At 40.3% G+C, this 21,843-nt stretch overlaps 1 protein-coding gene across 1 annotated transcript in view; it reads right to left on the bottom strand.

Annotated features, from left to right (window-relative positions):
* The window catches only part of STAT4 (signal transducer and activator of transcription 4), a 34,446-nt gene extending 12,803 nt beyond the window's left edge, over nucleotides 1-21,643 (bottom strand). Inside the window, exons 1-8 of the mRNA XM_062506762.1 lie at nucleotides 21,516-21,643; nucleotides 19,808-19,952; nucleotides 7,537-7,635; nucleotides 6,631-6,723; nucleotides 4,683-4,761; nucleotides 3,045-3,130; nucleotides 2,228-2,379; nucleotides 895-1,053 (exon numbers count right to left, since the gene is read on the bottom strand). Of these exons, the coding sequence (XP_062362746.1) occupies nucleotides 895-1,053; nucleotides 2,228-2,379; nucleotides 3,045-3,130; nucleotides 4,683-4,761; nucleotides 6,631-6,723; nucleotides 7,537-7,635; nucleotides 19,808-19,952; nucleotides 21,516-21,643 (941 nt within the window). The remainder of the gene's footprint in view (nucleotides 1-894; nucleotides 1,054-2,227; nucleotides 2,380-3,044; nucleotides 3,131-4,682; nucleotides 4,762-6,630; nucleotides 6,724-7,536; nucleotides 7,636-19,807; nucleotides 19,953-21,515) is intronic.
* Nucleotides 21,644-21,843: the final 200 nt, after the last annotated feature.

The following is a 21,843-nucleotide window of genomic DNA, read 5'->3' as shown; positions in this document are numbered from 1 at the left end:
GTGTGAGAAGAAGTGAAAAAACCAGATTTTTAGGAATAGATATGAACAAACAGATGGAGTTTTGGGGTTTTCTTTAGATGGGGGGGAAGAGAAAGGGGCTGGTATCTCTTAAAGATTTATTTCTCTACAGATGCCGAAGTGGGAGCTATGCATTCCAACTCTCAGTTCTCAAAATGATCCAGTGGTCTAACTTGCCCTTCAATTGTTCCCATAAGAAACAGATATTTGGAAGACATTGAAAATCACACCAAATTTTATAGTTCTAAAATACAGTGATGACAAAGTCTTGGTCTCCCAAAATTTTATCAGAGCCATAAAACAGAGTATGAAAAAACACTGAGCATGGCTCCAATGAAATTAAACTATAATAATTAAACTGTGATTTTAATTTTTTGATATATAGATAGCAAACAGTTGAGCCCACTTTGCTTTCAGAGACTCACTTGTGGTTTATCTCTTGTATAGCCTGTACCAAAGGCAAGAGAAATGATGCTCATATTTTACCTACTAATAGAAGGGTGAGCTGGGAGGGCAGCAGGAAGCATAGCTTGGTGGGGGGGACAGAGGAAAGAAAAGGAACATTTCATTAAAAGAAATAAAAAAAGGCAAAATCAGAAACACAGAACCTCACAACTTTTCTCAGCAGAATGTACGTAACTCCTCCTAGAATAAGGGGATTTCTGAAATCAGAACTTGATGACAAACCCTTAGAATCTGCCCATGAGAAGCTGCCTGGCACCTTCAGTTTCTATTACTTTTGATGACAGCTGTCCATACTTCTTATATGAGGAACCTGGTCCTAAAAATCCTCAGACATTCAAACTTTTTCTCCTTCCTCTTAGCAGTGTGTTCTCATTGTTGTACCAGTAAAGCTCTGTACTTCGGCTTACGCACTTCCGGAAAAGGTTGTAGAGCAGAAAGTTGACTTTTTCCAGCAGCTGAGGTCTTTGCACAGGAATGGGGTCCCCATCATAAGTCAGCCTGGTCAAGAGTTCATCCAGCTTTTCTAGTTGCCTTCTGACTTGAAAGAGACTCTCTGCCAACAGTGTAAAGCTACAGCAAGACGAAGAATTAGTTTGCAATATTTCTTGTAGACCGTTTGTTGGAACACAAGAACTACTGAAGTTCTTGCCTGGGGAAAATCAGAATTTGTGTTGAAGGGTGCTTTCCAGCTTTGCCCAAACTCCCATCCATCTATTCATCTTTTGTTTACAGGAGTATATAAATACATAGGGAAAATTCCTGCTTTATCTTCAAAGATAAATATTTTCACAACAACGCAACACCGTGTGTGACAATTTGGAAGAAATATATACATGGTCCTGATGTGGTGCATGCAGGGCACTTGTGCCAACATTAATTATTTCCTACAGCTCAGGAGTTTTGCAAAATGTGCTCTTTAAAAGGATAATATTTATGTAGAAGGAGCAAGTTAACAAGACTGAAGAAGTCTAAAAGCAGTAAGGAAAAAGAAATCCAAACACACTTGCTAACAGTTCAATAGCGTATGTGTGTATAAAATCACATTTGTAAGCTATATTTAGCATCTTTGTTGGAAAAAGAAAAGTACTTCAGAGAAAAAAGAAGAAACCTACAGAAGAAAAGAAGGAAAAAAACACTCTTTTTTCAGTCCTAAAATTTTCTTGGTTATTTTCCTTCCTTTTTACTTCTTTTCCGTATGAGAGTTTTGATGCAGGAGTAATGACCATGATGTTGTGCTGACATTGTCTGGGTATGATATCTTTTAAATATAGTGCTATTTTCTTTTTATTTGCAGTCACTTCAGAGTTGCCACCACAGAGACTACTGCTATTCAATCCCTGCACAGTGTGAAGTCTGGAGGAGTGAGTCAAAGCATAAAGCCTCTACCCAGGTCCTGCCTAGACACAACTCCCACTGCCTTTAATGACAAACTCAGTCAGCACCATTCTTACTCAAGCAAAACTCCCAAGAGAGTATAGCTCATGTGTCTGGAGGAACTGTCAAACCCAAAAATTAGTGACTGCCACAAGGCAGTAGCGCTAATTCTGAACAGCCGTAGCCATTCTTCGCCGCAGCGCTAATTCTGAATAACGAACGTTGCTTTTAGTTAGCACCTTTTACTTTTTTACTTTCTTAGCTGCTGGTGAATTTGCTGCTGTTGCAACTGATCTGAAGGAATGATCATTTCAAGTGCAGCAGACTTCCTGTGGTTTTCAGTGGAAACGCGAGGTCAGGGCAGGTTTACCAGTTCTGGAGCTGGTCGAGCCCTCCATGGAGGGGCCCCCCGATGCAGGCGATCTGCTGCCGCCTCTTCCAGTCCAGCAGCTCCTCGGTCAGCAGGTTGCTCATCAGCATATCGATCTCATGGATCACACGGCCTATCTTACTGAGCACTTCCTGGAAAATAGGAAAGGTGTCACTAACTGACCACGGGCAACAGCTGCAAAATTCACCCATTATCATGAAGCGCTTATTACATTTTTTAAAAATTATTCTGAAAGTAACCCTGCTTAAATCCTATTGTTTGCGTGACAGGACTCATCAACCATTGTACATTAATCCTGAATCTCTATGAAGTCTTCTTCAGTAAATTTTTTTTTTTTTTTGGGAGGATAGGAGGGAAGACTGTTGCATTCTTTGTGGGCATAATATCCCCAAGGTTTTGATACTTGCAAGCTCTGTTGAGTTAAAAACGTTCTGCTTTTGTTTTGCATCATATAAAATGCTTTTTGGTTTTTTTTTTTTGTTTACTTGATTTAATCATAACAGTAGCCCCCCATGGATGCAAACAAATTGCTTCACTCTTAAGGTGTGCAAAACCATATCCTTGACTGACCTGTTACTTAATTGTCAATTTTTTAACTTCCAGTCAAAATCACCCTAACTTCTTGTCAAAATCACCCTGACCCACCCAAACATTTGGCAAATTTTTAACTCCTGTGAAATTAGTCTGTTCTTTTGAGATGAAAATTAAGAAAGGCACACATACGCATTTGAGTATTTGGTGTGGGAATAAGGGGAGAAAGCAGATTAACCACAAATGATAGAACATTGTCACTAACCTTTCTCTTGTAGTCTAAAGTATTGAGCATCTCCTGCAACGCCAACATTTCCTGTTTAATGAGGGCGCTGTTTTTGTCGTTCTGCTCTGCAGGGGACGAAAAGAAATTAGTATAAATATGTGTGTGGGTGCATTTGCCTGTTTATAAGGGGAGAAGAGGAAAACAAGCCATGACCAGACTGCAACGTGAAGTAGTGGAAAAAATAAACTGTGGACATCGGGAGATGATATAACAGCATATTTAATTTGAAAGGACTAGCTTTAGTAAAAGTTTAACATAAGGTAAGGTTTTATGGATCCTGTTTGTAGCTGTGTATGTGGGAAAGCCAGAAAACATAGAGATGATACCCAGAGTTCTCTAAATTTCTCATCCCTGTGCATATTCCTGTGTGTTATGTACATCTGGCTTGGATCAGTGATTGATCTGTACACACAAAGATGCTCGTGGTGTCAGCAGTTAGGCTAAAGCTCGTTGGACTCAATGTGAATTGCAATGTCTGGCTGAGAGGCATTCGGAGCAGTGATGAAGTGTTCATCACCAGGGGAATTTCAGCAGCCAGGAGCACTGATCACCGGGCATTTCCCCCTCTCTCTAACATTTGTCCTTCTCTGGATCATGCACCAGTTTCAAGAGTCCCCAGGCTCACCCATGCTCTTTCACATGCAGCTCTTTCCCACCCTTACTTTCCCCGACCTTTTGCATCTTTCACGCTACATTCAAAAAAGGAATTGGTGCCGACTTCGTGCCTGCTAAACTCTGGATTGACGCCTTCTTATTGAGTTAGGGTAGATGTTTCAGTAGAGGCAGGCAAGTAACCAGCACCAGCTCGGCCCCAGCAATTGCTCCCACACACTGTAACCTGCCTGTGCTGGAGCAGAGAAGCAAAATTTTGAGCCCTGAAAGTCATTTATTGTCAGCATGTTTTATCTTGCAAGTGGGGCAGCTTTCATGTATCTGTGTGGTCAGTAATTAGGATTGGCCTGATGACTAGCAGCTCATTGAACCCTGGCAAGTCTCTTGAGGGCTGTGTTGAATCCAGCCTTCAACATTTAGGATTGATGTGCTTAAGGACTTCGATGTTTCAAGGCCAATATCTTTTGCATGTTCAAAGAAGATAATATAAAGATATCTGAGCAGACACAAGCAGACCCCAGTTTCTTTTCTGAAAGAGATCATGCAAGCACTGTTGCCACGTGCAGATCTCAGCCATGCCAGGCTGGTCAAACATGAATTCAGAGTGCTTACCAGCTGATTATCACCACTGTGGTCAAAAAAAAAAAACAGAAAGCCAAGTTAGAGGTGAGAAGAATCTGTTTTGCATGACTCTGGGAAATAAGAGTCACTTCCACATTCTCCCAGAGAAGGGCCATATAAAAGGTGAGGATATTGAAAATAGGGTCTTTAAATTAAGAAATGTACTACTTTATATGACGTTAGGCAGTTTAGCCATAGGAAATAATTACACTTTCTTAACATGATCCTCCTTACCCTCTTAACCCCAAAAGATGTTTATGTTTCAGGACTATAACCTTATATAAACCAAAGATCCATTTTTGTGTTTACATATATTACTTAAGTAATGCACAAAACCCCCTGAAGCCCCCTAGGAAATCTAAAAATTATTATAAAAACTCTTACCTAAGCTCTGTATTGTTTTATACCTGAAGTCAAACTCCTCTTGCAAGTCTTCCAAGTATTTCACATCTTGGTCAGTCATCTTTCCCAGGAAAGAAATGAACAAATGTACAATGTAGTATTTTCCTTTCTTTCCATTTGAAAACCCCTGAACAGTTATGGGAACCCTTGTTCTACTATCTTGTAAAATTTAAAAAGTATGATTGAATAATAAATACACATTTATAGCTACAGGTTTATTTTACTTTAGAAAGTAAATATTGTTTAGAAAGTCAGATATTATTCTCTACCCTGCAGCTGGCAGTGGTTGATTCAGCTTATCCCTTCTAGTTTACTAGTGCAATGACATAGTGGAAAGTAAGAATGATTGGGTTAGCCTGAGCTAAAATGAAATTGTTATGCCAATAATGTTACTCTCTTCTTGAAACTTTAAAGCAGGACAAATGGATAATTTTGCATTTACTTAAATGGAAATTGAATTGGGATGTACAAAGCCAAAAAAGGTGGAGTCAGACACAGGAGTACGGCTCACAGAATTTATTTACAGTATGTCTTAAGAATTTGGATAAAGAAATGAAACATTTTTGCTGCTTTGGAATTTTGCAGCTTTCTTTTCATATGTGCTGTAAAAAAATACTGAAGATGTTTTCTGGTAACCAATCAATGATAATTCGAAAAACCCCATCAAAAGAAGGAAAATAAAACTGTAGGAAATTATCTGTTGTACTTCAAAGGTCTATTTCTGTGCTGTTTATAGGAAGCCTTGATTTTGCCAACAACTCATAAACAATCCTTTTTAGTTCCCTAAGATATACATACACATTAAGTATCTGTGAAAATACAGAAACTTGTTTGCTAAATGAGCCCACACACAATTAGCCATTTTGGTATACTCTTTATTTTGGAGACTAAAGTTTTAAATTATACGTGTAAAGTGTGAAATTACATGCACGAGGAGCTGGCTAATTTCTGCATTCAACTTAATTACCTATGTAAAAACCCCAAAACCATGCTATCTAGAAAATGTTCTCATTTTCACTGGTCCTTTGGGGTGGCTGTGCTTCCCCACGCAGGCAGAAGGAGCAGCATGACAAGGCTGCTTCTTTGTCTGCTCTGCAACTCTTATCTTACAACTTTATGTGTAGATAGAGACCTAGAATTGCATTCTTTTAAAACTACTTTATCCTTCTAAGGGTTTGATCTCTCTAACCCCTCTTCTCTGTGGAAGGAGACACTGATGAGATAATGCTACTAGGATCTCTTTCCAGTATACCAGAAGTGTTACTCTTGAACAACTACATATGCACAGTATTTAAAATACAGTTTCTACATTGAAAGCTGAAAGTGGGGCTGGCATAGCAAAAAAAAAGCCGTGTGTGCTCTGAATCCTTATCCTGCCTTGAACTGAACGGGCAGGTATTCTCTGAGCTTTCAAAGTCTCTGGGACGTAGCTACAGGTTTGACTCGGGCCAGCTCTGCCCTGCAATGGCATGAGAAACTCCTGGAGAGTGGTTTCCATCAGCTCCCAGTGTTCTTGTCCCCTCACATCTCCAAACCACGTAATTACGTCACGTAGCCTTCATCTCGGTACATGACTCAGGGGTCGTGAAGATTAAGCGACTGCTGACCCAGCTAAAGGAGGTGAAGATGCAAAAATACATTTTCTGAACCTCACATCTTTTTAGAGACTGTAGGGATGCTCTTACTGCACTCCGTGGTCTGCCTGCAACTCACGTAGGGATGAGCGGGATAGCTTTAAAATAGGGAGCTGTCACACTGAGGATCCAGATGTGTCCTGACTTGTCAGTCTGGCCAGATGTCCTTGGAGTATTGGAAAGTGCATGGTGTGTCTGTTGGCAGAAGTCATCGTGCTACCCAGAATAAAGATAGTACAGGTGTGTCTGCAGGAAAGTCATGTGGGCAGAGACAGCACACAGGACAAAAAAGGTACCTGAGCACTGTTCTTGATGGCTGATACTTTGTGTTCTACATTTCTCTGACGTTCTGAAACCACTGAGCTCTGTAGAGACTTTTCCAGCGGCCCCTGGAACACATTGAACAGATAATTGGTGGCTGAGTAATAATAATAATAATAATAATAATAACAATAACAATAACAATAGGTGATAGGAGCTGTACTGCAAGTTCCAGCAGAGAGGGAATTCCAAAGCCAGTGTTCAACCATCTGGAGATTGCTGTAAACACACAGACATGTTTAGTTCTACACATTTGAAAAACATGCAGCTTTAACTTTGAAATCCAAGAGATGAAAAGGTGTGGGTATACTACAGATGCTAAACATCTAATAGATTAAACATAGATTATTAGTTGTTTTAAAAAGATCCATGGCACAAGACTCATATAGGAATATATATTGTATCCATAAGTGATGAACTAGAACACGTTTGTCATAAAAATTCTCTCTGCATTTTAATCTTGTAACAATTTCCCCAAAGTAAGTTTCATATGTAACTAGAAGTATTTTTTCTCCAAACAACATAAAAATCATCAATAACTCTATAAAATATTTGATGGGATGTCTTTTACATTCCGTAGTTAATATGAATTAATGCATTGCATAATTTAAAATACACACATCTGTTTTGCAAAGAATAATCTCTTTAAAACCTTTCCTACAGATTAAAGTCTTTGAAGATTAGCTGTGACATGGAAGTCCCTCATAGCAATGTTTCCATCAGAAGAGCCACTAATGAAGTTCAAATGTGAGTTTAAAGGGCAACATTTGGCAGGCCCTAGTGCACACAAATCACTTCAATGGAATGAGGGGACAGGATTTGGTCTGAAAAGCATGTGAGCAGATTAACATGGAGCAGATTAATGAAATGCAATTCATTACCTGCACAGGCATGCTGGCTGCAGCCAATATTCTTCTTTCTTCCCTTAAGCAGTTTGAGATGATCACTGCTATATGCATGGGATTACCATGATATTTGCCCTGCAAGCACAAGTAAATACAACTCAAAAAAAAATTTCCAGAATTCAGGATGTCCCTCTGGAAATCACAAGCAAGAATGATGTATGAGCATCTATGGGCTACAGATTGGTGTGGGTGGAAAAGACTCCCCTTTCCATGTGCTGGTTCAGCCTTTCAGGGCAGCATCACTGTCATAAAATATTCTTAACAATGTTCCACAGAGATTATAAAGATACAATTCCGAGATGTATATCATTTGAAGATCAAATTGCTCCCCTGCTAACACAGCTGTTTTGAAAGGGCTTTCCTGTCAGCCTATTCTGGGCACGATTTTATCACGTCTTCGATTTTCAATAGGATGTTGCTGCTTAGCATGTAGCACTTCTGCCAACAAAAAAGTTTGTAAGCATATCAATATGGTAATGATGCAGGCAGGAAAGCTTCCTCAGCATAAAGCAGAAGACTTAAATTTTAATGTCTATGAACAATTTTTCTCTTTCAAAAAATAATGTACCTGAGATGAAGAAATAAGTAGCTTTTTGTCCCAAGCCAAAGAACCCAACAAATCTGTATTTTTACACCACCATAAACAAAATGCTGATTTGCTGATGCGTGACTGCGGACTGGGAACAATTTGAACTAATATTGGCTTATGCTGTACTTATCAAATTGGAATGATCGAGGACTCTCAAGCAGCTTCCTTTACTGTGATGTATTCATTCAGTGTTTCTCAGTAACCTTCATGCCTTTCATTCAGTATCATTCATTCAGATACCCTTCATTCAGTGCTTATAATATTTGTCCATTCATCAGAGTGAATCCATTTAATTTCTTTTTCTATGTAGTTTCCAATTCTGGACTTACTCTATTTTCTCCTCCTTATTATTAGTCTTTATTTTCATCATATCTCCCTGCCACTCTTTTATTCTAGCTGTCTCTGAACGTGGCACAATAAGTTTATACATACTTTAATTGGTGCCATATCTTCCTTTGATATCTCATAACAATTGTTTTGTTAGACACAAGGGTGTGAATGCATCTGACAAAAATGTGAACACATTGCTTCTGTATGCAACAAGTACCATGGCATTAAGCATATCTTTCTAGTGCTTTTCACTACACATTTCCGTGAGCTCTTGCACAAAATGTGTAATCTGAAATACGTTTTGACTTCAGTTGCAAAGTAAAGAAATACCATATTAAAAATGGTAGTTTTGATCATGGCAACTTGGTCCGAGCTGCTTGGTATTAAATACCACGTGTACTGTGGTTCCAGGTTTGGACTAAGGTGAAAGATGCAGGACTCTTGAAGCTAAATAACCAAGGTACCAAATTCCCTTCCAAGCAAGCTTTGACTGCCCTGGCATTGTTAGCAATGAAACGAAACTTTTGTTTCTATGGTTTCTGAAGTCTTTTCAGGACAGGAAAAGCACATGGCCCACAGTGCAACCAGTGCACACCCAGAGCAGCCACAGTGCTGTGCCTCCTTTGATCTCCTTAAAGGCAGTTCAAGATGGTACTTGGCTCCAGCCACCACCTGTATCAATTACCCCGAGGAATAGGAGTTAGGAAGCTGACTGGTTTTAGCAGCTTCTCTGTAAACAAGAAGTGGTGAGTAATACTGCCCCAGAGCACAGGCTGCCTCAGATGAAACACCAAGCACTCCCTCCCTGCCTGCCCCTTCCTGGGCAGTCAGAGGAGACTGGATTCAGGACACACTGCTGATTTCCATGTCAAATAACAGTGCCAAGGATCTGTCACTGCACATTTCTCCCTGACAGCTCCATGGCTGTAAGGACAGTAGCTAACAGCTTCCTTCAACACCAGTGCACTTCAGGTCCAGTAATACAACCACAGTCCCCTTTATTGGGTGTACATCCAATCTTTCTCTCTGCAGTGTCAGGATGTAGCTTTGGGAAGGGACTGCAGAAACGTGGGAAATGGCTGTGATCTTCCTGCAAAGGATTGACTGGGGTGTCATGTGGAACTGAGCTCCAACAGCAACAACCAGGGCAAATTAGCTGCTGCCAAGAGTGGTTGTGCTCCTGGCTGTGCTCCAGCCCAGTGCCTGACTCCTTAGGGAGCCAGTCCAGGTTGCTAACTGGGATGGAAATGACTCACGCTTTTTTTTTTTTTACTGACTGGGTTTTCTGCTCTTTGGTGGACTGAAACTGCTCAGCAAAGGATCAATTTGCTGTTCGGGACGAGCACGTGTGAAGCTGGGATGGGGGAACAGTCCTGCCCTGTTTCAGCTGTTATCACTAAACCTGTCTCATCCATCTGTACCTTGATTAGAGGGGGAAAAGTCCTCTTACTTATAAGGCTTGGGATGAAAGCTGTGGGGAGAAATCTGCCGCTGGTGTAAATCCACTGATGGGCATATTAATTCCTCTGTTAATTTCTGCTTGTGGCTGTTAGTTCCTTTTGGTAGTAAAACTGGGTTTCAGCCTCCCCCTAGATGGCCAGTGAGTGGCCATGCCTTTCATTGGTACCTGAAGCTACAAAGCCTCGGGCTTTGCACCTTACCTGTGAGGCTTAGCTTAGTCCCAGCTTATCACTGCCCAGCAGAATTTCAGCACTGCAAGGCTTTAAAGGAGCCAAAAAAAAGCTATTTAACCAAGTCAAGAAGAGGTAAATATCCTCTCTTGGAGCTGGAAAAATGCGTTTATGTAGAAGAGGCTCTTAAAAAAATTCTGATGGTGGGATGTGTTAAAATTCCCCACAAAGGATGCCGGTTACTAGGGGCTTTCCTAGCATTTCTAGACACGATTCATATGCAAAACTCTCAAGAACTCTTTCTTTCTCTCCTTTTCTTTGTTTCATTAACAGAAAACCATCTGAATCAAGAAAGGGAGTGAAAATTCACTTCCCCCTGCCCCTTCTTTCTTCTCTAACCCATAAAGCTGTAGAAACAAGCTGGGTCTGTAGTGATTCCCATACTTATGCCAGGCTGGTGCCCCTTCAGCTTCATTCAGTTTGAGTATTTGCCAAGAAAGTCAACAGAGAGCTGCCACCTGTGCTCCTGGAGAAGCCCCTTTTGCAGATGGATTGCAACTCATCAGTCATAAATTAATAAATCAATTGTAACATCTCAATTGTAATCTCTCAAGAATTGCAATTTATTGAATAACAAGCTACTGAAAGTCACAATAGTCATGTTTTCGACTCTGGAAAAATAATAACACTAAAAATTTTCTGCCTGTGTTTTATACTGCTTGGCTGTAATTACACTTTGGAATGCACTGCTAGGTATCCCCTTATTATTCACTTATTGCCAGCTCTTGTTGCTCTGCCCTTCCATTTTGTCTTTAGCTGAGGACAGAAATTGCCCAACATGACCTTGATTTCTGAATGATTAATTGAAAATTATCTTCTATCAGCAAAAGAGTAGTATAAGTTGGAAAATTAAGGAATTTTAACCAAAAATGGCTTGAGATGGGGGAATCCTAACTTAGAATGAGATAAACACTAGCAGCTAGAAGAGGAAGAAGTGTGGATTATTCAGATATGTATTTAAAAATTTAAATATGTAAGGAGAAAATTTGTATTTTTCTTTTGACAAATACCAACACAGAGAAATTGAAGATTTGCTTTTCTTCTTTCAAATCAAAATATCTGCTAACATTACTGTAATTTTGCTGTTCTTAGAGGTTTTATTTCTCTTCTCTTCTGTTCCAATGAGGTCTTTCCATGCCATGACTTACAACAAACAACAAATGATCTTATTTAGACTGGATTCTTCTCAAGAACTACCAGCATGATGCTAAATTTAAGCAAACAGGGGGAACTTGAACTTTCATTCTGAACAGGTGACAATTTTCTGCAAATGCTGAGGACATTTCCTTGGAGAAAACCTTCCTACTGCCACACAACCTTCATTCTTTCTACTCCAGGGACATCTGTTGTGCCAGTATCTTACTAGATCATGGAGGAAAAAAAAAAAAGGAAGCATTTCTGCAAAACCAGTTTTTACTTTATAACGTGCATAGTTTATGTCCTTTACCCAGATTTTAAAACAGTGGCTGGGGAGATGCAAGGTTTGATTCTGTAAGCTGCAAGGCCATGGAGATACTTTAAAATACATATTATGACATTTTAAAATAAATTGCTCACTTGTGATATGATTACTTTACTAAGTCTGATACTCAGCATCTTTCTGGATAAGCAAATAATCTCATCTTTCATAAAACACAGAACAGGGAGAAAAACCCCTTCTGTCTATAATTTTGTTTTTTTGAAAGAAAGAAGATTTGGCTTAGTTGTGTATCTAGAAAGTGTGGGAGGGAAGGCGTAGCTGTGCATACATATTTCCCGTTTTCACCTTCAAATATGACAAATAACACTTTGCCTTGATTTGTGTTCTACCTTTGTTCAAGCATCCAGGCAGAAAGTCTCATGAAGACAACAGCAGAATAAAAAGATAGAATCAGTCCTTTTGTTAGCCTGATGAAGATTAAGTGCTTGGCATTTTTTTGAAAGCTTGTGCTTAAACAGGCAGTATTTTTACTAAAAAAAATCTTCTGCTAGAAAGATGCCTCTGTTTTATCTCGGTCTTTAAGAGGAAGTACCTGTGACACTATCTGTATAGACTGCTCTTGTACTTTTATTTTTAGTTTTCCCCTTGTCCCTCTTAAAATATGTGAGAGAAAGGCAACCTCATTGTTTTAGAAACCTCCTGTGATGTGTGGGAACTCCTAATACACATCCATCTACTCTCACAGTTTTCTCACAGTGTATGATGAATAACTTCCAGATGATCCTATTTTTTTTTTTTTTTTAGGGCATGTGCAACTAAACTGCAATAGGCAAAGCTGTAAAAGCACAGTGAATGAGCTGTGAAGGCAGAGGTCTTTTTCTCCACCCCTCTAATTCCACTGCTGAATCCCTCCAAGCAGCCACTAAAACCACTCAAGGAATAATCTACAGAAAGAGCAGATTTCTCAGCAGGTAGGGTAAGAGACAGCTACAGAAAATATATTTCTGTAGAAATCATCATCAGACAGTGGAACTGTACGGATAGGGAGGGGTGAATAACATAGTGATGCTTCTTATTTGATATTTATTTGAGAATAAATAACTTCTTGTTTAAATGAGATTTATTTGAAAGTAAATAAAAAAATACCATGTTCCCTATGAAAAGGGGTAAAACATCAGAGGACAGAGAGGACTGGTCCCCACATCCTCCTCCTCTTCTGGGCACAGAGGCTTGAGTATTATTAACTAATCTCTCAGGCAGATGTTCAAGTGCAACTGGGCTCTTAATACTTCAGAATGAACAAAGCCCACAAGAGGTTATTTAGTTTGCTTGTATTTTTACATCTGTCTGCAAGTTAACTCTTTTTCATTCCAACAAAAACAAACTGAAACATTTATAAACTTTAAGAGTTGCCTTCTTTGAATAACACCTATAAACCCCAAAGGACTTTACCTGTAACAAGTAACCTTTTCCAGTCTTGTACCAACAATTTTTAAAAACCTTTATTAGCTGAGGCTGCAGTTGCTGGGAGCAGACACCTAGCTGCTTCAGCAAACAGATTTCTGTCTGGGGTTTCCCATTTGCACACCAAAATTTTCTGTAAACAGCTTTAATGGTTGTACTGAAAAACTCACAGGGAGCAGTCTAATACAGCCTGAGCTGTGTCAGACAGCAGGACACGCTGGTTCAAAACTCACTTCCCACTTTAACCTGTTGAGCTGTTGATCTGGCAGGCTACGTGAGTGCTAAATACGTGTAAATAACATTTTGAAATGGATCTTCTGTGGTTTATTAGGAACTTTCTCTATTTTGTTCCATTCTCACCCTTTTGTAAGCTTTGACAGGAAACTGCAACTTAAACATCAGTGGCTGTTTCCACTTTTTGCAACTGTTTCTCAGCACAGGGCTTATTAGAATTGTTTGTCAGCACCAACTGGAATGGTCTGTGTCAGATCTAATGCTGTTTTGTCCCCTTTCTTTGATGTACTGAAATAAATAATCTTAGGATTCATCCTGCATGTTCCTTTCTGGTACAGAGGTTTTTGTAAACAGTCACTTGAGCTGAGGAGCCTTTATATGTTCACTTAGTTCTCTCTGGAGATGAAAACAAACTGGGCAGTATAACCAGGAACATGACACAGGATCAGCAAGGCACTGCTGTGTTACTGTTTTAAGCAGCATCATGTAAAGATGTATTTGTTTGTACTACATAGAAATGGTGAATTTTACATGGAAAAAAAAGTGCCCTAATAGATGTTGTTTTAGATGACAGAAGATACTTTCAGAAGGTGTTCCATAAAAAACAGCCAGAGCCATGTAGGATAAAGTAATGTAACTAAAGAACTATTTCCCAACTACTTACTAGAACTTCCAAAATCTTGTTTTTATATAACTGGTTGGTGTGAATCGACAGATCTGGTGCTCCTGCCTGACCTCTCCCTTTGCAAACAGACCCCAAGGTGTTAATGCTGTGTGTGCCCACAGACCTGCCCATTCAGGCATAATCCCATTACCCACCCTCCCTGCCCTCATCTTAGGCTCTAGCAGGGCTGGGGAATTGGTAAAGTTCACCAGTACTGGAGAATCTGCTGTGAGAATTAAATGAATTTCATGAATATACATAATTTACAGCAAATTGTTCCCCAGAGCACACAGTATACTCATTAACTCAGGCTTCAATGGTAAATGAGCAGAACAGCCCTTTTTATTCCTGAAATCTGTTATTTCACTTTTATAAAGGAAGATTTATGTAATCAGATTTCACCCTGAATACCATAAACAGAGAAGTGACACAGATGCATGCTGCCATTAATGAGAAGGGATTGCTTTCAGAAGTTATCTTGAGACTAGAGCATAAATAAGGGCTTCAATTATGAGTAGGATAATTCTGGGAATTTCTGCTTTTGTCCTGATGGGGCTGTCCTGACCTGTCACAGAGCACAGCACAGGCAGTGGCTCCTCCTGAGAGCTCATCTGAACCCACACTTGGGCCAGGCTGCATTCCACACAGCCACTTCTTGTCTAGCAAGCACCTGAGGAGTGTTCCAGGTTTCCAGCTTGGAGTGTGTGTGGGGCAGGACATCCTGGGGACGGACAATGATGCAGGTGCCCACCAGCATCATTCCTAAATGGAGCAGTGGGACGCTGGGGCACGGAGCCCATCTCTGATTCCCAGGCTCCTCTGAGCCTCCCCTGCCCTGGCTTCCTTCACTGCAACCTGGCTGCTCTCCCCCAGCCCAGGATTTTGGCATGTGAGTCAGGAATGTGGACGGTGCCTGTCCTGCATGAGAGTCTCTGTGCACTAAATCCAGCCGTGTATCACACAGGGGCCTACGGCAGGGACAGGAGCACTGTCATGTAAAAATGTCCATGTAAAAATGTCCCTTCTGCAAACTGGGATGTAACTGTCCATGGGCCAGGGTCATGCAGACTCTTACATCTGCAATTTGGTTCCTAGAAGTGCTAGGCAGTTCTTCAAAGCTGAGCATCTGCCCTTTACATTTTGTTGTCATAACAACAGCACAAACCATCTCCTTGTGACTAATCCGCTTTGCTTTTCTCCATCTAGATTTCAAGAAGGAGAAAGAACTATAAGCAGAGCTCTTTCCTCCACTGCCTCTGAACATTTTCTCCCTCATCCCTTTCCAAGACTGCTGCTGGGGGAAGCAGGAGCTCTCTAGGAAGATGGACAGAGAATTTAACCTTAGAAAGTGGCTGTGCTATTCTGTCTCCCACTGAAAAGCACAGCAACAAAAGACTGCTCTGCTGTAAAAAGGAATCCAATTTACTGACTGGAGAAGTAATAATAATGTACGAAGCAAATATGAAGGATTTTAACCAAAAATGCTGACCCTGATTTTAACACAGTATTTATACCAGATTAATATCAAGAAGAAGAGATGTTTCAATGAAAGCAAGAAATAGAGAAGCAATTTACAGAGAGCTAGCAGTGACCACAGCTGCTTAGCTAAGTTTCTCAACACTATTTTCAAGTGCTTACAACTTTTTCAAATTACATATTTCCTGGTCAGTGTTTATTTTCTGCCTGCAGATAATTTTGGAAATGCAAGCAGTCTAAGCAGGAATGCCATATTCCATAATTATTTCTCTAATGGTGAGAGAATAGGGACAGTCCCCGTGTTCTAAAAGCAGGGGTGCCAGGCAGACCCACCTTCCTGCTTGGATTTCTACTCTTTGCCCTTCACAACCCTCAAGGTTGTCCAAAACTTTGTATTGTGACTGAGGCAGGCAAATTCTCTCTTCTTTCACTATTTCCATCTTATTTCCACAGAACAACTGTTGAAAGGACGGTGCAGAAGGCAGTTTCCCTCAGTGAATCAGAGCTGCACTGATTGCTGAGCACTGCAGACAGCCTTGCCTGCCCAGCGAGGATGGGGTTACAGAAGAGTGGGACAGCTGCTCCAGGGTGAGCTGGAGTTTGGGATCCAGAGCCTGCTGCAGTTTGGGATGGGGGCTGCTGGCTGTGCTGTGAGGAGGAAGGGACATGTGGTGCTGCAAGGGACAGACGAGGTAAGAAGATGCTGTGTGAGGGACAGCCAGGGGTAGGTGGCTGGGCAGGGACAGGTTGGGTTAGCCTGCCGTGGACAGAGGAGAGAAGGAAACTTGCAGAGGGAAGGAGCCAGAGCTGTGTGGAGCAGATAATGAGGAAAGGAGTCAGCGTTGCCTGAGAGAAATCCACTGAAAGAAGGCATGAGAAGTTTTTAATAAGGGACTGGTGATGGTGCCAATTGTGTCCGTCTCAACAAAATTACTACAAACAGCTAACATATTTGTGTAAAGATGTACCAGTAAACAGTCAGAATAGAAGATTTTTCTCAACGTCATAACAAAAATCTTAGAGAGATCTTTTAGGTGAGGTGTGCTTGGCTGTGGTGCTGGAGACTCCTAGAAATAATGTTCTCTAGACTCAGTAACAGCACTAGGAAATCTTGATCCTAAAGAGTCTTTGTCTGTCTAGAAAATAACTGCACAGGCCACTTATGAAGTGTGCATTGCTTCCTCTTCTAAGGCTGCCTTTCACTAACCATCCAGTTGTATTTCTGATTAAATGTTAGTCTCTCAATCTGTGTTTTGTCAAGAACTGCAGGTTGCTTTTGAATAGCTTTTGTGTGTTCTCTAATTGAATTTTTCTTTATTATTGCTACTGTCATAGCATTTAGGAACCTTTACCACAACTCAACATACTGTGCTGTGTACATAGTGATAAGTGCTGGTTCCCAGCACTATTTAAAATTATCTATCTTGTCAAGTATTACTCAATAGGGTAACACAATTTGGCTCAAAATAATGAACAAATGTTGTACTCAGATTGTGTACTGAGGTTGGACAGCTTTGTGTGTACAATGCACATGGGTCTGTGCATCTGTGTGTGGTTCAGGGGGGAAGGAAGAGGAGGGAACTGTGAAATTTCAAAGAAGTGCTCGCACTAGAGAGCAAAGCAGAGATAAAGGTGGGCTCCTGGTAAATAACCTTCAGAGAAAGTCAAACCAACACTGTTCACAGAGTCACCAGAGAGGAAGAGATGTTTACAAAAGCAGCTTCCTCCCCTATTTAGGAACCAAGTCTTTCTTTCATCAGTGAAAAATCTCATTAGTTTTGCAGTGTATGGTTCCAGCCTCCCCTTTCCTTGGTGGTATGTAGGGACACAAAGGACCGTGGCATTCTTCTCTGTACATCAGTCATGTTCTTCTGGTGCTGTCTCATGAACCTGCCACAAACTAGCTCAAGAGTCAGGTATCTGCAAGGGCTTCCAGTTGTGGGTGGGAAGCCAAATGCCTGCTTCCACTCTTCTCATATATTTAGCAATAAAATGCAACCAGTGATGCATTAACAAAAGATTAGACCCATAATTAGATAATTTGTGTCCTCAAAGGTCAGAACGTGACAGAACACAGTGTCCATGCTGTGTGTCATGTACAGTCCATCACTAACTCTTGACAGTTGATAACAAGAGCAGGCTGTCAGCTGATTTCAGCTGCTATAGCATTTCTTTACTGCTGTTCATATCTAATCAGTGAAGAAATAATTTTAACAGCTGCAGCAGGAGACTACCTGTGCAGCTCTACAGCCCATACATTTATCTTCCATGTCCTATACTTTAAAAGTTGTAACGTACTGTTTTACACAGAAGTCAAAAATTCTGGTGTCACAGATTTAAGACAACAGCCTATCCAAAAATAGGTTGATATCAAACATTGCAAGGACCTTGTCCTACTCCAGCCTATTCTAATTATTTTTGGAAATCAGAATACAGACTGTGGGTGGTAGTGTTTGACATCAGGAAAAGCTCCAACAGTGGAAGTGCCATCCAGTTTTTGGTGGTTTATGTGTGTATTTTGAAAGTGGCTGGATAGCTTTTTTTTTCTAAATTCAGGTTATGTGCTGTCTTGATGAAATGAAGAAAGGTCAGCATTATTAATAATGGGGAGAGCTGCTGGGCTTTGGGGTTTTTTTTCCTCACCTAGAAACATTCTAGTGCAACGCTCAAGATTAATGTCCCATTTTATAAGCAGTACAATTCCACTATCACACATGTCCTCTCAAGGAGTTCATAACACTGTTCAGCTGTAATGGGGATGCCTGAGCATTTTGGCTTGTTCTGGAATTGTGACTCAGACACCTGAGAAATCATTTAATCACAAATCACTTAAAACTCCCCTCCTCTTGTGCTCTTCCTGAAGCACATCATGATGTAATTTCCGAATGTGACAGCACTTGAAAGAAAGGGTTTACATTCAGGCCATTTTCACACTGATTATTACATGAACTCAAGTGAATTCACCAGATTGCTTGGTTTGGTGTGCCCAGTTTGGCAGAGCACACAGAGCTCACGCTTCAAGTTTTGGTAAAAAAAATTAGAATAAAATAAATGGGGCAAAGAGCAGAAGGAAGAACAATGAGAGGCTTTAATTTTGTAGAGCTTGTATATAAATATGTTCTAGTCTTTCTGCCTGTGCATGTTGTGATGGTACAATCATAAATGTACTGTCTTTTAAGCCAGGAATACACCAGTGCAACTGCTTGGCCTGAAATGCTCTTTCCACACATTTGGGGAAGAATCTGGGGGAAGAATCTCTGGGGAAGAATCCTTTACTAAGGTGATACAGCTTTGTGGTAAAATGTGCCAAGATTATTACAGAAACAACAGGATTTCTGCAGCTGAGTAAATATGGTGTTTGAAGAGCACTGAAATTATGAAAAGTGCTGCTCCAAAACCCAGAAAAGAAACAAAAAGTTACTTTATTTTTAAATTACAGGATGCTGCTTGCATAACATAGGATGAACAAGCAATAGGGATGGAAATTGTGTCATATTTTTAAGAGGCCCCCTTTAGGGATAAAGAGTAGAAAGACAGAGCCTTAAAGAGAACAAAGTAATTGATGAAGTCCTGCTAAGATTTTCCAGGCCGGTGTGTTTGTATGTACCTATGTCTCAAATAAAGAAAGTGTTTGGCAAGCAATGTAATTATCTTTTAACTACTTATGGAAAACACCATCAAAGAAGAGAAAAACCCCCAAACTTTCATTAAACTCAATGGCTTTGAGTTGAAAAATATCTGCTTTATGCAGAAGACAGATAGATGTCGGGAAGTAGGTGACTAATGAAGTGAAACTATGAGAATCCTTGCCTTAGATAAACAATTATTAGAGAAACATTCAGCCAGTCAAAAGAAATAAAACTCTGCAGAAGCCTAATGGTAAATCCTTTAAGTAATTCATAACAAATAATCCCAGAAAAGCCTAAAACAATGAGCATGCTAATGATTTACAAGGGTTCCTTTTTCATGGTGCTGCCTTAAGCCCCAAGCATGTATTTTATTCCCTAGTTTAAAATCTGTAGGTGTCTGAAAGGTGGTAATTACATTTGTAATAAACAGGAGCATCTATAAGCACTGTACAGTGCTATTTTTAAGAGCTCAGTGGAACACAGATATGCACAGAGCTAAGAAGTCCCAGCATTTGTATCCAAGCTGCATGCATTGAAATAGGAATTATTGTTCCACAGAAAGACAGTGGAATCGTTATTTGGAATTATCTTGTTGAAGGCTCAGTCTTCCTCAGCTGCTGGGAATCTGTGGCAGTCAGGGAATCTCTGAGCTGGGCATTGGAACAAACTGCACTCAGCAGGGCTCGAGCTCTGCCTGCAGAGACCAGGAAGAGTGTGCAGTGCAATTTGTCACGTGAAGTAATGACCCACCTGCAGCAGCTTCCTGACTCTTTTCAGGTTGTGTATCAAAAGCAGATTCTTCTCCTGTGAAACTCGGTCCAGCTGTTCATCCACTTGTATTATCAAATTCTGTAAAAGGATCATTGCCATGGCTTCGTTGTTGGCTGCAGCCTCCCTGAAGAACCAACGAACAACAGTAATGCACATTTATGATGTTGTATGATGTGTCAGTCTAGCAGTACAGAAGATGATAATCTATTCAGAAATCCAGGCAGCAAAAAACCCTTTAAGTATACGGTGATATTATATGGTAATATGGTATATGGTGTATATATACATGGTATATATAATTATATGGTATAGTATAAGTATATGGTGATACTATATTGCATATAGTCAGAGCTTGTGAATAATGATTTTTGGTTTTTTTGGTGGTTTTTATCTATATATATTCCTATAGATATGAACATCTAAAAAGGGTGAGGCGGTAGCACAGACAGTAGAGTCAGCCAGAGGTGACAACCACAGTTTTCTAGTCTCTGGTCCAGTGAATATTTAAATACTTCCAGCTCACTTGTCAGAGGAAATGGGGCTTATGCAAACTGTCCCTCTCACTCAGTCACACAGATATAATTTCTGAATTTGCTGCCCAGTTTCAGACAAAGCTGGCAACAGGCTTGAAGTCCAAAAGATGGAATGTTCTTACAAATTTCACGTCAATCTGGCAGATTGGTAGAAGAAAGGAATCCAAATTAGCACCTCCACTGAGGAAAACGGCAGCAATAACTTGCTCCAGGAGGCAACACCAGATGGCCAGGCAGCAGATGAGCCTTCCCCCAGCCAAACTATTTGGGGAGAGAGGAAGACTCTGAGGCTGCTGGTGAAGGGTACGTAGGGGACACAGGACACAAGCACAGACAAAGCCAGGCTTTACTGGTTCTGCTGTTTGTGGTACAGCTTGATATGTGCAGGACCACAGCATTAAGTGAGCAAAACTGAGGAGGAAAAGTTTGGACAGCATGGCATCCTTGTCCTTGGGATAACCTCTCCTTGCCTCACAAACAGCAGGTGCCTGTTTGAGCTACACCTGCTAACTCCACGTCTGGCAGAAAGGAGATTTAATGTTACTCGTGTTGCCACAGCCCCATAAATATGAAGCCAAAAAACAAAGATTATGTTCCTTAGTAGATTTTTCCACCCCTGCACAATAGTCTTCCAATAGTCCTGTGGATTTAGCTTGAAAAATTCAGATGTCTCTTTCTGATATGACTAACAAAGACTATTTTTTTTTTTTCTTTTTTGCAATTAGTTTGAAATTTTCTTAAGGTAACTCTTAAGTGAATTGAATCCAAATTTGTGCATAAATTGACCTCCTAGAGAATAGTTCCTGTAAACAGCTGGCTTGTTCCCCAGAATTATCCAGCTTTAAGTGCAGTTTTGGACAAGTGAATAATTTTGTGCTGTAACAGGTAAATGTATAACATTTCCATTGAAAATTAACTTGCATTATTTTAAAAAAATCCATCTTTATTGGATTTTGTTTAGGAGCAAGCTCAAATGTGAAACTCCACCTCCCAATATTCCTTAAGTTTAAATGGCTAAATCCATAACTAGTGGAATTGTATTATTGGAGTGTAGGTACCTGCACAGTTTGTAAATGAGCACCCTGAAGCCTGCCAGCAAACAAAAGAATTGTTGGTGATTGGAATGCTAGGAGACAGAATGAATGAAATCCTACCAGTCCTGGCTCTCTATCCACTGTGCTAATAGGTGCCGGATTTCCATGGGGAAGTTATCATCGTAGAACTGGTCTACCTGCTCCAAAAACTTTATTTCCAGTTGTTGAACTTGACTCCATTGGGACATACTACAAAAGAAAGGAATTATACATGTTTGCAATTGAAAAACGAATTACTAGTCCAAACTGCATAAATTGGTTCTTTTCATCGTAGCTCTTATATACTTGGACATTTTATTCTGTCTTTCGAAGCAAGTGGTACTTGAGTAAATTTGGTCAGATAAAAGGAAGAGGGAGAAAAGTGAGCAAGGCCATTAAAGAAGTCCTG

Source organism: Cinclus cinclus, chromosome 21, assembly GCF_963662255.1.
Source record: "Cinclus cinclus chromosome 21, bCinCin1.1, whole genome shotgun sequence".
Lineage (NCBI taxonomy): Eukaryota > Metazoa > Chordata > Aves > Passeriformes > Cinclidae > Cinclus > Cinclus cinclus.
The sequence above is the reverse complement of the archived record's forward strand: the minus strand, read 5'-3'. Positions and strand labels throughout refer to the sequence as shown.